This window comes from Staurois parvus, unplaced genomic scaffold, assembly GCF_062004578.1.
Source record: "Staurois parvus isolate SC_StPar_1 unplaced genomic scaffold, SC_StPar_1.0 ptg000466l, whole genome shotgun sequence".
In the NCBI taxonomy this organism is placed as follows: domain Eukaryota; kingdom Metazoa; phylum Chordata; class Amphibia; order Anura; family Ranidae; genus Staurois; species Staurois parvus.
In genome coordinates this window covers 953,010-964,897 of record NW_028318262.1, presented here as the reverse complement: position 1 = coordinate 964,897, position 11,888 = coordinate 953,010, and the positions used below count along the sequence as shown (strand labels likewise).

Here is an 11,888-nt window from a genome sequence, read left to right as displayed (position 1 = left end):
TGTCATACCTCTTGATCTGTGAAGATCTCAATGAAATTTTGAAATGAAAACGATCCAGACTGAAGAATAAGTTCGCCTGTGTTTTCAAAACACTGTCCAGTTAACACTAAAAGTTTGTGTCTTGCAGCATCTGTGATCATCAATCGCACCTGTGAGAAAAGGTGAAAGAGGGAAAATTATTCTAATATTATAGAAAGAATGTTTGTTTCCGCTCTAGGTTACTAACATCTACTGCACAGTTAATATGAAATATAATCATGTATCGTTGCTGCAACTTTTAGGGTTTAGTATATATACATATACTGTATATATAGAGGTACATCTCACTAAATTAACATATCATGAAAAAGTTAATTTATTTCAGTAGTTCCATCAACAAGGAGGGTACGTCACAAAAGATCATTGCTAAAGAAGCTGGCTGTTCACAGAGTGCATATTATTGGAAAGTTGAGTGGAAGGAAAAAGTGTGGTGAAAAAAGGTGCACAAGCAGCAGGGATAACCGCAGCCTTGAGAGGATTGTGAAGCACAGGCCATTCAAGAATTTGGGGGAGATTCAAAAGGAGTGGACTATGGCTGGTGGCAGTGCTTCAAGAGCCACCACACACAGATGTATAAAGGACATGGGTTATAACTGTCGCAAGAAAGCAAGAGAAATGGCATGGATTACTTTAAAGTAGAATTTAAGGCAAAAGGTTATAAACTTTTTGCCATATGTGTTCCATTGAGGAGATTTACCTCCACTTCCTGTCCCATAACCACAACAGGAAGTGTGAAGAACCTCTCCAATTTGAGGAACTTCCTTGGCAGTCACCAAAACTAGTGTCCCCATTGGAAGATTTTTCTAGTCCTATTCTGTAGGCCACTCAAAATTTGGAATTTTCTTTCACTCTTGGTGACACTGGTCACTAGAACAAAAAGAAAAGGAGAATTACCCCAACAGGGACACAGTCAGCAATAAAACCCTGACAGGTGTTCTAATCCTTCTCCACTCCACATCTGAAATTTAAAAAAAAAAATTTGCCTTCAGGTTAGATCTGTCACATTGCTAAAAAAATGACAGGCTCAAAGAAAAAAATGGATGAAACAATGGATACACCCCGGAGCATTTTCCCCTCCCACTACTTCACTCTCCTTACCACCCCAAGGCCTCAAATTGACCATTTGTTTATCCTTTGTTTACCCTTCCTACCATGTTTCCACCTTGTCACCCCGTCTCACACACTTACTTTATGTACAAATAGAAACTACTAGGGGGAGGAACTGCATAGGAATACTCATGAAGATTTACCACTCTTATTTAGAGAAGCCTTTGCCTTTTAGTTGCATTCTCCTGCTACATATATTTATTGATATGTCAAAAGAATCTTGGTTTGTTTACATGTTTGCATCTCAACTGTATTATGTATCCTGTGCTGCTGTATTGATTTACTTTATAAATAATTAAAAGAGAAGTATGGCCAAAGCTTTTTTTGGCCTACTTTTCTTCTGGGACACAGGAGTGCATTTATTTCTGCACTCCAGTAACCCAGATTTAGCCAACACCGGGCTAAAGCCCACTGTTGGCTGATGTCACAGAGCCGGTCTAAGGCTCTTAAAGGATCCCGACTTTAAGATTGGGATCCACCCAGATGCGTGACCGGCAGCTGACTCAGCCTCTCAGCAAGTTGCTGAGAGCCTGAGAAAGCTGTTCCTACCTGGCACTCCAGTGAGCATTGAAAGGCAGAGCAGAGAGCAGTGACTGACAGTGAAGACAGAGAAGCGAGCGATCAGCGGTCATGTAATCGCTCAGTTCTCTATCTTAGAGCCAGCAGGGGATCATATAAGTAAGTATGTATATTTTTTGATTTCCCACACTTCTCCTTTAAAATCTGTCACAAACTTACAGAATTCTATTCAAGAATATGATGCAGAAATGCATAAGCATTCAAAGGTTACAAGCAGCTGAAGTTACCTGCTGACATTTCCATTGTAAGTTGTCTTGTCTCTGCCCCCTTGCAAATCCCAAAAGGTCCTTTATTAGTATGGGATGCCACACTGACCAATAGTAAGGCTCTTGAGATAGCATGGGGTGCAGCTAAGCTTGACATTTTAAGGAAAGTCAAGATTTGCATAACATTTTAGGTGCCAATATCTGCAAATCTTTTTGATGGTTTGAAGTTTTTACTGAAATTACTATAACTTCTTCGGTATGTACTATTAATATAACTTGTGTTTACTGTTTTAATTAATTTTTAAAGAGAAAAAAAACAGTCTCTAGAATAATACATTAACTGTATATCTGATATGTTTAGAGTTTGGACAGATTTGCTTTAAAAATCTTGAGATTTGTATTTCTGTGTGCATAAATGTCCTGTTCCATAGTATTTTCCTAATATCCTACACAGTATATATGTGGATCCTAATATGATGCATTTCTAATCCAGATGGGCTAAAGTAACCTCAGCAAACATTGCTCTCTATTTACTTATGTCCCATTATTGTTCTTTTTATAGCGCAAGATCACATTTACAGAGGTATCTAGATAATAATCCAGGCTGTCATATAAATTACATGCAGATGAGACCTCTAATGTTATCATATTGTTAAACATGAATTCAGCTTTTGTGAAACCCACTAAGGATGTTTAGGAAATGAGTTTTTTGTTCTTACAGTAACCTGATCCACATACTGTATGTGAACTTCCCATGCTGGTTATAAATTGGTGAGTTGCTTGCCAATTTCTCTGAACAAATCTCAAGATAAACAAAGATGGCTTTCCAAATAGATATTTACTAAAAATACAGCTCCCTTTTAAAATGCATAGTTGGTTTAAGTACTGCATAACGGAGGATAATATAAAAAAGTGATGGCACCCTTTAAAGAAAAAAAATGGTCTCTAGAATAATACATAAACTGTATGTCTGATAAGTTTAGATTGTTGTATATAATATGCTAATTGAGGTTGTTACATAACAGGTTCATTTACTTATAAACAATTATAAAAGCCATTAGTCCCTGAAAATTTAAAGTAACCCTTTAGTTTCAGAAAGTCTATAAAACAAAGCTTTATATTCTCAGACAGTAGATATGAATTGTGAGATCATTTTATAAACATAATCCCATTAACATTGGAGTCACAATAATTCCTTTGAAAAACACCAGCCTGAGGAGTAGAGATATGCACAATGGAAGCATTCGTTTAGTTGTGGATTTGTTCAGTAACCACTTCAATACCAGGCACTTTCACCCCCTTAGTGCCCAGGCCAATTTTTAGTTTTCAGTGCTGTTGCACTTTAAATACAACATTGTACCCATAATAAATCTTTATCATTTTTTTCACACAAATAGCGCTTTCTTTTGGTGGTGTATAATCACCACTGGGTTTTTGATTTTCAGCTAAAGAAATTAAAAAAAGACCAACATTTTTGAAAAAAAGCGCATTTTTCTTTTTACAATTTTGCAAATAAATCTTTCTTCATAAATTTAGGACACACTGTATTCTGCTACGTTTCTTTGGTGAAAATAACCCAAATCAGTGCTTACCATTTAGTTTGTGTAAAAGTCATAGAGTCAACACACTGGTATATACCAGCCTTCACTAAATCGCAGACCGTGGTCCGGATGCAGCCTGAGTCAATGTACCTCCCGGACCCGCCACAGTTACGCCATTTAGGAGCCGGTTCTCCCTCCCAGCTGTCGCTAGCACTGTCTTCTTTGCAGAGCTGGCATACAGAAGCAGCACAACAATGGACACAGTGTGGTAGCTGGCCCAGTTAACTGATTGGTTGCTATGATACAGGGCAGTCCAAGAAATCAATCAGTTAACTGGGGCAGCTCTCACCCTCTGTCCATCACTGTGCTGCCCTTCTGATGTCAGCTCTAGACCTTCTGTGCGTTCTTCCCTCTGCACTGTAAGGTAGGACAGGGAAGTGGGGTCTGTCACTACTATGAAGTATGGGGGAAGCCGGGGGCGATGTGAAGGGGGTCCAGAAACTGTAATATGAAGAGAAGAGGGTGATATAAAAGGGGCGGGTGAGGACAGGAATGTGAAGTGAGCAGGGGCATCCCTAGGGTTGGTGTCACCTGGTGCGGTAACACTTGGTTGGTGACACCCCCTCCGACCATCCCCGCAGAATGGATCGGATCTGTGGATTGAGCATAACGGATCGGACTCCGGTGACACCCCATATAGGTTGCATGCCGACAATCCCCGCAGAATGGTTTGGATCTGCAAATTGAGCATAATGGATAGGAGTCCGATCCATTATGCTCCCCAATCCGCAGATCCCATCAATCCTGCGGGGATCGTTGGTATGCAACCTATATGGGGTGTCATCGGACCCGCTCCACGAAAAGGTAAGTTGTAAAGAAAGCCGACGATCCCCACAGGATGGATTGGATCCATCCTGCGGAGATCGTCGCCTTGCTTTACAACTTACGTTTTTGTGGAGCGGGTCCAGTGTCACCCTGTGCGTTCAGTGTCACCCAGTGTGGGCCACACCCCCTGCACCTGCCTCGGGATGCCCCTGGAAGTGAGTGATATGAAAGGACGGGGGTTCTATAAAGGGGTCAAGGACAGGAATGTGAAGGGGAGCTGGGGACTGCAGTGTAAAGGGGGTGAGGAGAGGAATGTGAAGGGGGGCTGGGGACTGCAGAGTGAAGGAGGGTGCAATAATGGGGGTGAGGACAGGAATGTGAAGGGGGGTTCTATAAAGGGGGTGAGGAGAGGAATATGAAGGGAGGCTGGGAGCTGGGGACTGCAGAATGAAGAGGGGTTCTATAAAGGGGTGAGGACAGGAATGTGAAGGGGGGTGCTATAAAGGAGGCGAGGACAGAAATATAAAGGGGGTGAGGACAGGAATGTGAAGGGGAGCTGAGGACTGCAGAGTGAAGGGTGGGTTCTATAAAGGGGGTGAGGACAGGAATGTGAAGGGAGGTGCTGTAAAGAGGGCGAGGACAGAAATGTGAAGGGGGGTTGGAGACAGCAGAGTGAAGGGGTGTTGTCATCTTTCACATGACTGTCATGTTGACTGTCATATGCCTTTAAATGTTTTCAGTGTTTTATCTCTGCTCCTCCCTTTCCTTTAGTTTAGCTAATGTTGCAAAGATAGCCCTCCCCTTCTCCCAGAGATGCATTGCAGTAAGCCTCATGGCATGGAGCAGGAAACAGAATGTTCTTTTGACCTATGGAATTTCATTGTTGTAAGATTCTCTCAGTTTATGGAATAAACTTCACAAGATCTACAAGATGTCATTCTCATTGAGTCACTGACTGTGGTGTCCATCAGAGGTTGACGTTATTCCTATCTCATCACAACTGTAAGTTACAGAGATCACACTATCAATGCTTAGATTGGAGCCAACAGAACAGGGGTTCTATAAAGAGGGTGAGGACAGGAATGTGAAGGGAGGTGCTATAAAAGGGGTGAGGACAGGAATGTAAATGGGGTGCTATAAAGGGGTTGAGGACAGAAATGTGAAGGGGAGTGCTATAAAGGGAATGAGGATAGGAATGCGAAAGGGGGCTGGGGACGTCAGTGTGCAGGAAGGGTTCTATAAAGCGGGTGAGGACGAGAATGTGAAGGGGGACTGAGGATTGCAATGTGAAGGGGGTTCTATAAAGGGGGTGTGGACAGGAATGTAAAAGGGAGTGCTATAAATGGAATGATGACATGAATATGTAAGGGGCTGGGGACTGCAGTGTGCAGGAAGGGTTCTATAAAAGGGGTGAGGACAAGAATGTGAAGGGGGATTGAGGATTGCAATGTGAAGGGGGATTCTATAAAGGGGGTGTGGACAGGAATGTAAAAGGGAGTGCTATAAAGGGAATGAAGATAGGAATATGAAAGGGGCTGGGGACTGCAGTGTGCAGGAAGGGTTCTATAAAAGGGGTGAGGACAAGAATGTGTAGGGGGAGTGAGGATTGCAATGTGAAGGGGGGTTCTATAAAGGGGGTGTGGACAGGGATGTGAAGGAGGGTTGGGGACTGCAATGTGAAGGAGGGGTGCTATAAAGGTGTTGAGAACAGGCAACGTGAAGGGGGATGATATGAAGGGGGGCTGGGAGCGGCAATTTGAAGTGGGGGGGTGATATAAAGGGGGGCCGAGGACAAGAATGTGAAGGGGGACTAAGGACTGTAATGTGAAGGTACGGATGATGTGCAGGAGAACTGAGAACACTGATGTAATAACAGGACTGTGATGTAAAGGATCAGAGACTAGGTTCCTTGTACACAGAAACGCAGAGAAAGTAGTCCCTGACCCTTTTTAGAAATGGCACCATACCAAGCTGCATGGTACTGTGGCATTATGCGGTTTGGCACTTGCAAAAAACGTGTTTGCCAATACACAGAGGTGCCTTTAAGAATCAAATATGTGATTCGCACCTCTGCTGGAAGGATATTTTACTGACTGAACCTTTGTGAATTTTAATTCAATACCCCTGGTATACGGTATATCTGAAAATTGATCAATCCTGATGTACTGATGGCCTATCTCATTTCTTGGGGCCCAAAAACGCCAGGACAGTATATATATCCCCCAAATGACCCCTTTTTTTGAAAGGAGATAGTCCAAAGTATTTAGTGAGAAGAATGGTGAGTTTTTTGAAGCTTTAATTTTTGTAACAATTGATTGGAAAATGAAGAAATTAAATTAAAATTGTATTTTCACAATTTTTTTACATACTGTCACCAGTGTAGTACAGAGTCATTTAATTTTTTCTAATACATTTTTTCTTTTTTTCACGATTTTGTTTAACACATTGTGACCAGAGCATTATAATGTTACCATAGTAACATTGTACTACTCTAGGGAAGGGATTAGGTTTTCTTTTACACATTATGATTACTTATACCAGTGAATTTCACTGTTATTAGGAACCATTTTTACTGAATGAAATTGATTCATTCAGTGTTTACTATTATGGTTAGTTGTGATTGGCCACAGCTAAACACATGGTACAGATGGGCTGTGATTGGCCCTGTCTGTACCATGTGATCATTGTGACCAATCACAGATATCAACACAATGGATGGTATGAATTATAGCAATCCATTGTGTACAACTGTCAAACTGTCATGTGATCTGCTGTGACTGATCACAGTGATCACATGGTGTCGGCAGCATCGGTACACTGATCGGTATTCTACTGTGTCCACCAGACTGCGGGGCGGCCGTGGGGTGCGTGTGAGGCATGTTCCGGAAGGAAGTCATATGACGTCCACCCGGAACTGTAAATGTCCCACCCAGCTCTCATTTGACCATAGGCCGGGCGGGAACTGGTTAAGTTAATAATTTTGTTTAGCCATGTTCGTTATGTTAGATTAATTCCTTTTCTGAATTTGTTTGGTATATTTAAATTTGTTTTGTATATTCATTATTTTCAAATCAATCAGAAATTGGCTATATTATTTCTATTCTATTCTAATCTATTTTTTATTTTCTATTCTATTTTATTTGTTTATTTTCTATTCTATTCTATTCTTTTATTTTCTATTCTGATTTATTCTATTCTATTCCCTTTCTATTCTATTCTTTGCCAGTCTATATTATTCTATTCTGTTTCATTCTATTCTATTCTTATATATTCTACTCTATAAAGCAGCCTACATAGGAATCATCATCTTATTTCACTTTTATACTTTACTGTACTTATTGCAATATGTTCATAAATTTTCATATTTGAATTCATTTTCGAATTTGGATTCATTTTCAAATTCAGATTTATTTTACTAATTCTGATAATTGGTTTCGTTATAATTTATTTTGGATTAGTTGAAATTTGTTACTATTGTGATTTGGAAATTTTGATTCTTAACTAAATGAATTGCATATGTCTACTGGAGAGTATGGAGTGAGTAGATATGGTCCCTGCTTGCCATATGTCAATTCTCCAAGTCTGTATAATCTGTTGGGCATGCCTAATCTTGGCATCGGATTTTAAAATGTCTGCAGTTGTATAGAAGCTGTGGTGTGGACAGGTGGCACTGCATAAAGAAGGGCAGCTTACATAATAGGACAGTTTGGCACATGTTGCTGCCTCCTACACAGTGAGAAAATTATTTTAGCTTGTTGAATTAGGTTATGGGGTTACTTTATAGAAGACCTCCACTAAGCTGTATTTTCCCCCTAACTGACCAAACAATAAATTCAATGTAATTTAGGAAAAAGCCAACAGCCCCTTTCTGTAAATTGGGTTCCAAAGCCAATACTTTCAGGGATATGTAAAAATGTAAAAAGTTAAGACCCGTGTGTGGCTACTTCCACAGCATCTACAGGGTCAACTAAGTTAGTCTGAACTAGGGTCCCGCACTAAGTTGTGGACCTGCAAAATATCCAACATATATATATAAAGGCAAAACAGCTTGGGAAAATCTTCCAATGGAGACAAATATAACTGTATAAGATGAAAATTCCTTTCACTTTGAATAAATTAATTTTTTTTTTAATTACGAAAATCTCCCTAGTTGGAAACAGACAGAGAAAACTATCCTTCCAGGGGTTAAACCTTTCCTACTCTTTTCAAAACAAGAAAAAGAACAAGGGTAGTCATAGTGTCCAAGACAGTAGTGGCTTTTTGGTAGGTATGCAGGTTGAGGGTACAAGAAATGTCAAAAGCAGACTGAAGAAAGAGTAGAAGGTCACAGGAAATCGCTGCCAGGGTCTACAGAAGCAGACCGATAGATATATAAGAGCTTTGCTCTAATGATGCAATAAGCCCTTAGACTGCTACAGACAGAAAAAAATCCATTACATTCCAATGTCTATGCCATACAGCAAGGCCGAATCTAGCCTGTCTTATCTGGGGGGGGGGGGGGGGGGGAGGGGTAAATAGAAATAGTCAGGGCAGGGAATAATGTAAACACAACCATTTTATCCTCTCCTTTCTAGTTCCCTACATCTCCATGTGGCTGCAATGAAAAGCACATGTATTAGGCCAGCATTAGGCCAGCCTTTCTCAACCTTTTTTGAATAAAAATTTTCATTTACATTTGGAGAAAATATAATTTTGCCTCATTGTGCCTACCTTAACCCCTTCATGCCTAATGGTAAAACAAATCCTAATGCCTAAGCACAATTTTGCAACGTTGACATGTGTCAGTAAAACCGTACATATCATCACAACTACTTTGTACATCCAGGTGAATTATACCTCGCTTTCATTTGGTGGTAAATGGTAATGGATATCTCCTGATTTTTTTTTTTTTTTTATCAAAAGAAAACTGGCCCAAAATAGTAGAAAAAAATCAGTTTCTTGTTACTACCATAACCTACTACCAAAGAACAAACCAAAATACGTTTTCCAGCTCTTGACAATTGCAGCGATACCATATATGTATATGTTATTTGTTGTTTGTACCCGTAGTACAGCCCAGAAACAATAGTGCGCATTTTGGGTTTTTTTTTTACCTAAAACACACTGACACTGATACCAATTTATAAAAAAATAAAACCCGGACCTTTTGACTTTGACCTTGACCCAAACACTAAACCTGGCACTGAACTAGATCAAACCTTGACCTAGGTATTTTTTCTGTATTTTTTATTTTTTAATATTTATTTATTTAGTTATCTTTTTTTTAACAAACATTTTTTTTCCTCTATGCAAGGAGTTAGAGAGATACAATGTATCTCTTTCCTCCATTCATAGAGAAAAAAAAAACAGGGGGGGGGGGGGGGGCTATACAGTGACTGATCACTGTGATAACCAATCAAAGGCTGTCACGGCGATCATGTAACCCGAAATCGGGAGTCCCAAGTCCCGGTCATTAGAACGGGACCCAGGGTTCTCAGTGACACCCCGGTCTTTGTGCTGGGAGTGCGCTGTGTGGTGCGCTCCCAGCAGAAAGACAGGTACGCAAATATGCGGCCCCACAGAAAAAAGCCCAGTTCTGCGAGGCCGCATATTTGTGTGACGTCAGCACGTAGGGGTTAAAGAACTTTGGTCAGAACTATGTAATATACAATATAACGTATATAGAGTGCAGGAGTCAGCAGTATGCTCATGATGCTTATAATCACTTATGATGCTCATAAGTAGTAATATTTTTTTTTTTTGTTTAGCCAATGGACTAGAGTCATCTATCCACACATGTGAGGTGGATAAAGAATTCTCCCCACTGTGCCATGGCATTCTGACAGCGGCAACACCTCTGCTATCAGAATACACTGATCAGTGGATGCAACTTATGATCAAGAAAGGTTTTCCAACATTCCTGTTTAACAAAAGTTGATAGTCAGACCAACTGCTGTTGAACAGAGACGGCCATACATGATTCATTTATGGCCAATATAACATACAGAGTGCAGCAGTCAGGATGAGAGGGAAAAAGAGGGGAGCAAAAAGAAAGGGGGGGGCAAGAGGGGGTGAAGGGAGAGACTAAAGGGGGGGTGGAAGCTTGGAAATGAGGAGTGAGAGAAGGGTAGGGGAGGAGAGAGAAAGAGGGGAGTAATATAGAGATAATGGTGAGTGGGAGATGGGGGGAGCAGGAATAGGAGAGAGCGATAGTCGGGAAAGGGGAGGGATGGCAGGGGACAAGAAGAGGGGAGAAAGAGAGAGATGGGGTGAGAGTAGACAGGGAGGGGGGCAGAGAGAGAGAGGTTGTGGAAATTGTATACAAAGCAGCTGGCAGCTGCGTGATGCTTCTGACTGAGCCAGTGAGCCACAGACCATCCATGTGAGTCCAACCTTCCTATCTTCCTCACCTCCTTTTCTTCCTCCCTTTTTTTCTCCCCTCCGTTCCTCCGTCCCCTCATTTCTTTCCCTTCCTTCCTCCCTCCCTCCCTTCCTTCTCTTCTGTTGGTTGCTTTGACTGCACTACTTACTTTTCAGCATTCTAATATCTGTGAGTGGCACAGATTAGCACGGTATATTTTTCCTATTGTTGTGGCATGGGATAGGGAACCGAGGCATGGGATAGGGAATCAGCGCAGCTGTGCCAGGCTTACCACAGCACATGTGGGCAAATGGTGGCACCGGAGAACACCTGATGTAAAGGGGGACTTTAATGGAGACACCCAATGTAAAAGGAGACTCTGATGGGGACACCCGATGTAAAGGAAGACTCTGATAGGGACACCTGATGTAAAGGGAGACTCTGATGGAGACACTTGATGTATAGGGGGACTCTGATGGAACACCTGATGTAAAGGGGGACTCTGATGGGACACCTGATGTAAAGGGGGACTCTGACTGGGCACCTGATGTAAAGGGGGACTCTGATGGAGACACCTGATGTAAAGGGGGCTCTAATAGGGACACCTGATGTAAAGGAGGATTCTTATGGGGACACCTGATGTAAAAGAGAACACCCGATGAGGACACCTGATGTAAAGGAGAGCACCTGATGAGGACACCTGATTTAAAGGGGGAATCCGATGGGGACACCTGATGTAAAGGGGGACTCCAATGGGGACACCTGATGTAAAGGGGGACTTTGATGGGGACACCTGATGTAAAGAGGGACTCTGATGGGGACACCTGATGTAAAGGAGGATTCTTATGTGGATACCTGATGTAAAGGAGAACACCTGATGGGCACAACTGATGTAAAGGAGAACACCTAATGGGCACACTTGATACACACATGCACACAGATACTCGCACATACAGATACACATACACACACACAGATATACACACACACAGAAACACATGCGCACACATATACTCACACGCGCAGATACACACACACATACACACACACAGACACATGTACATACACACACACAGATACAGACACACACTCTGATATACAGACACATGTACATACACACACACAGATACACACACACAGATATACATGCGCATACATATACTCGCGCACACACACACGTACACAGCCCTATAAAAAGTTGCAGTACAGTATTTCATTACCTTCACTCACAGAGCTGGGTACTGCACTCTA

The 11,888-nt window shown here is 41.6% G+C and overlaps 1 protein-coding gene across 1 annotated transcript in view; it reads right to left on the bottom strand.

The window, feature by feature from the left end:
- MAP1B (microtubule associated protein 1B) overlaps positions 1-11,888 on the bottom strand; it is a 130,270-nt gene that overhangs the window by 18,753 nt on the left and 99,629 nt on the right. The window contains exon 4 of the mRNA XM_089689016.1: positions 9-149. Coding sequence (XP_089545142.1) covers positions 9-149 — 141 coding nt within the window. The remainder of the gene's footprint in view (positions 1-8; positions 150-11,888) is intronic.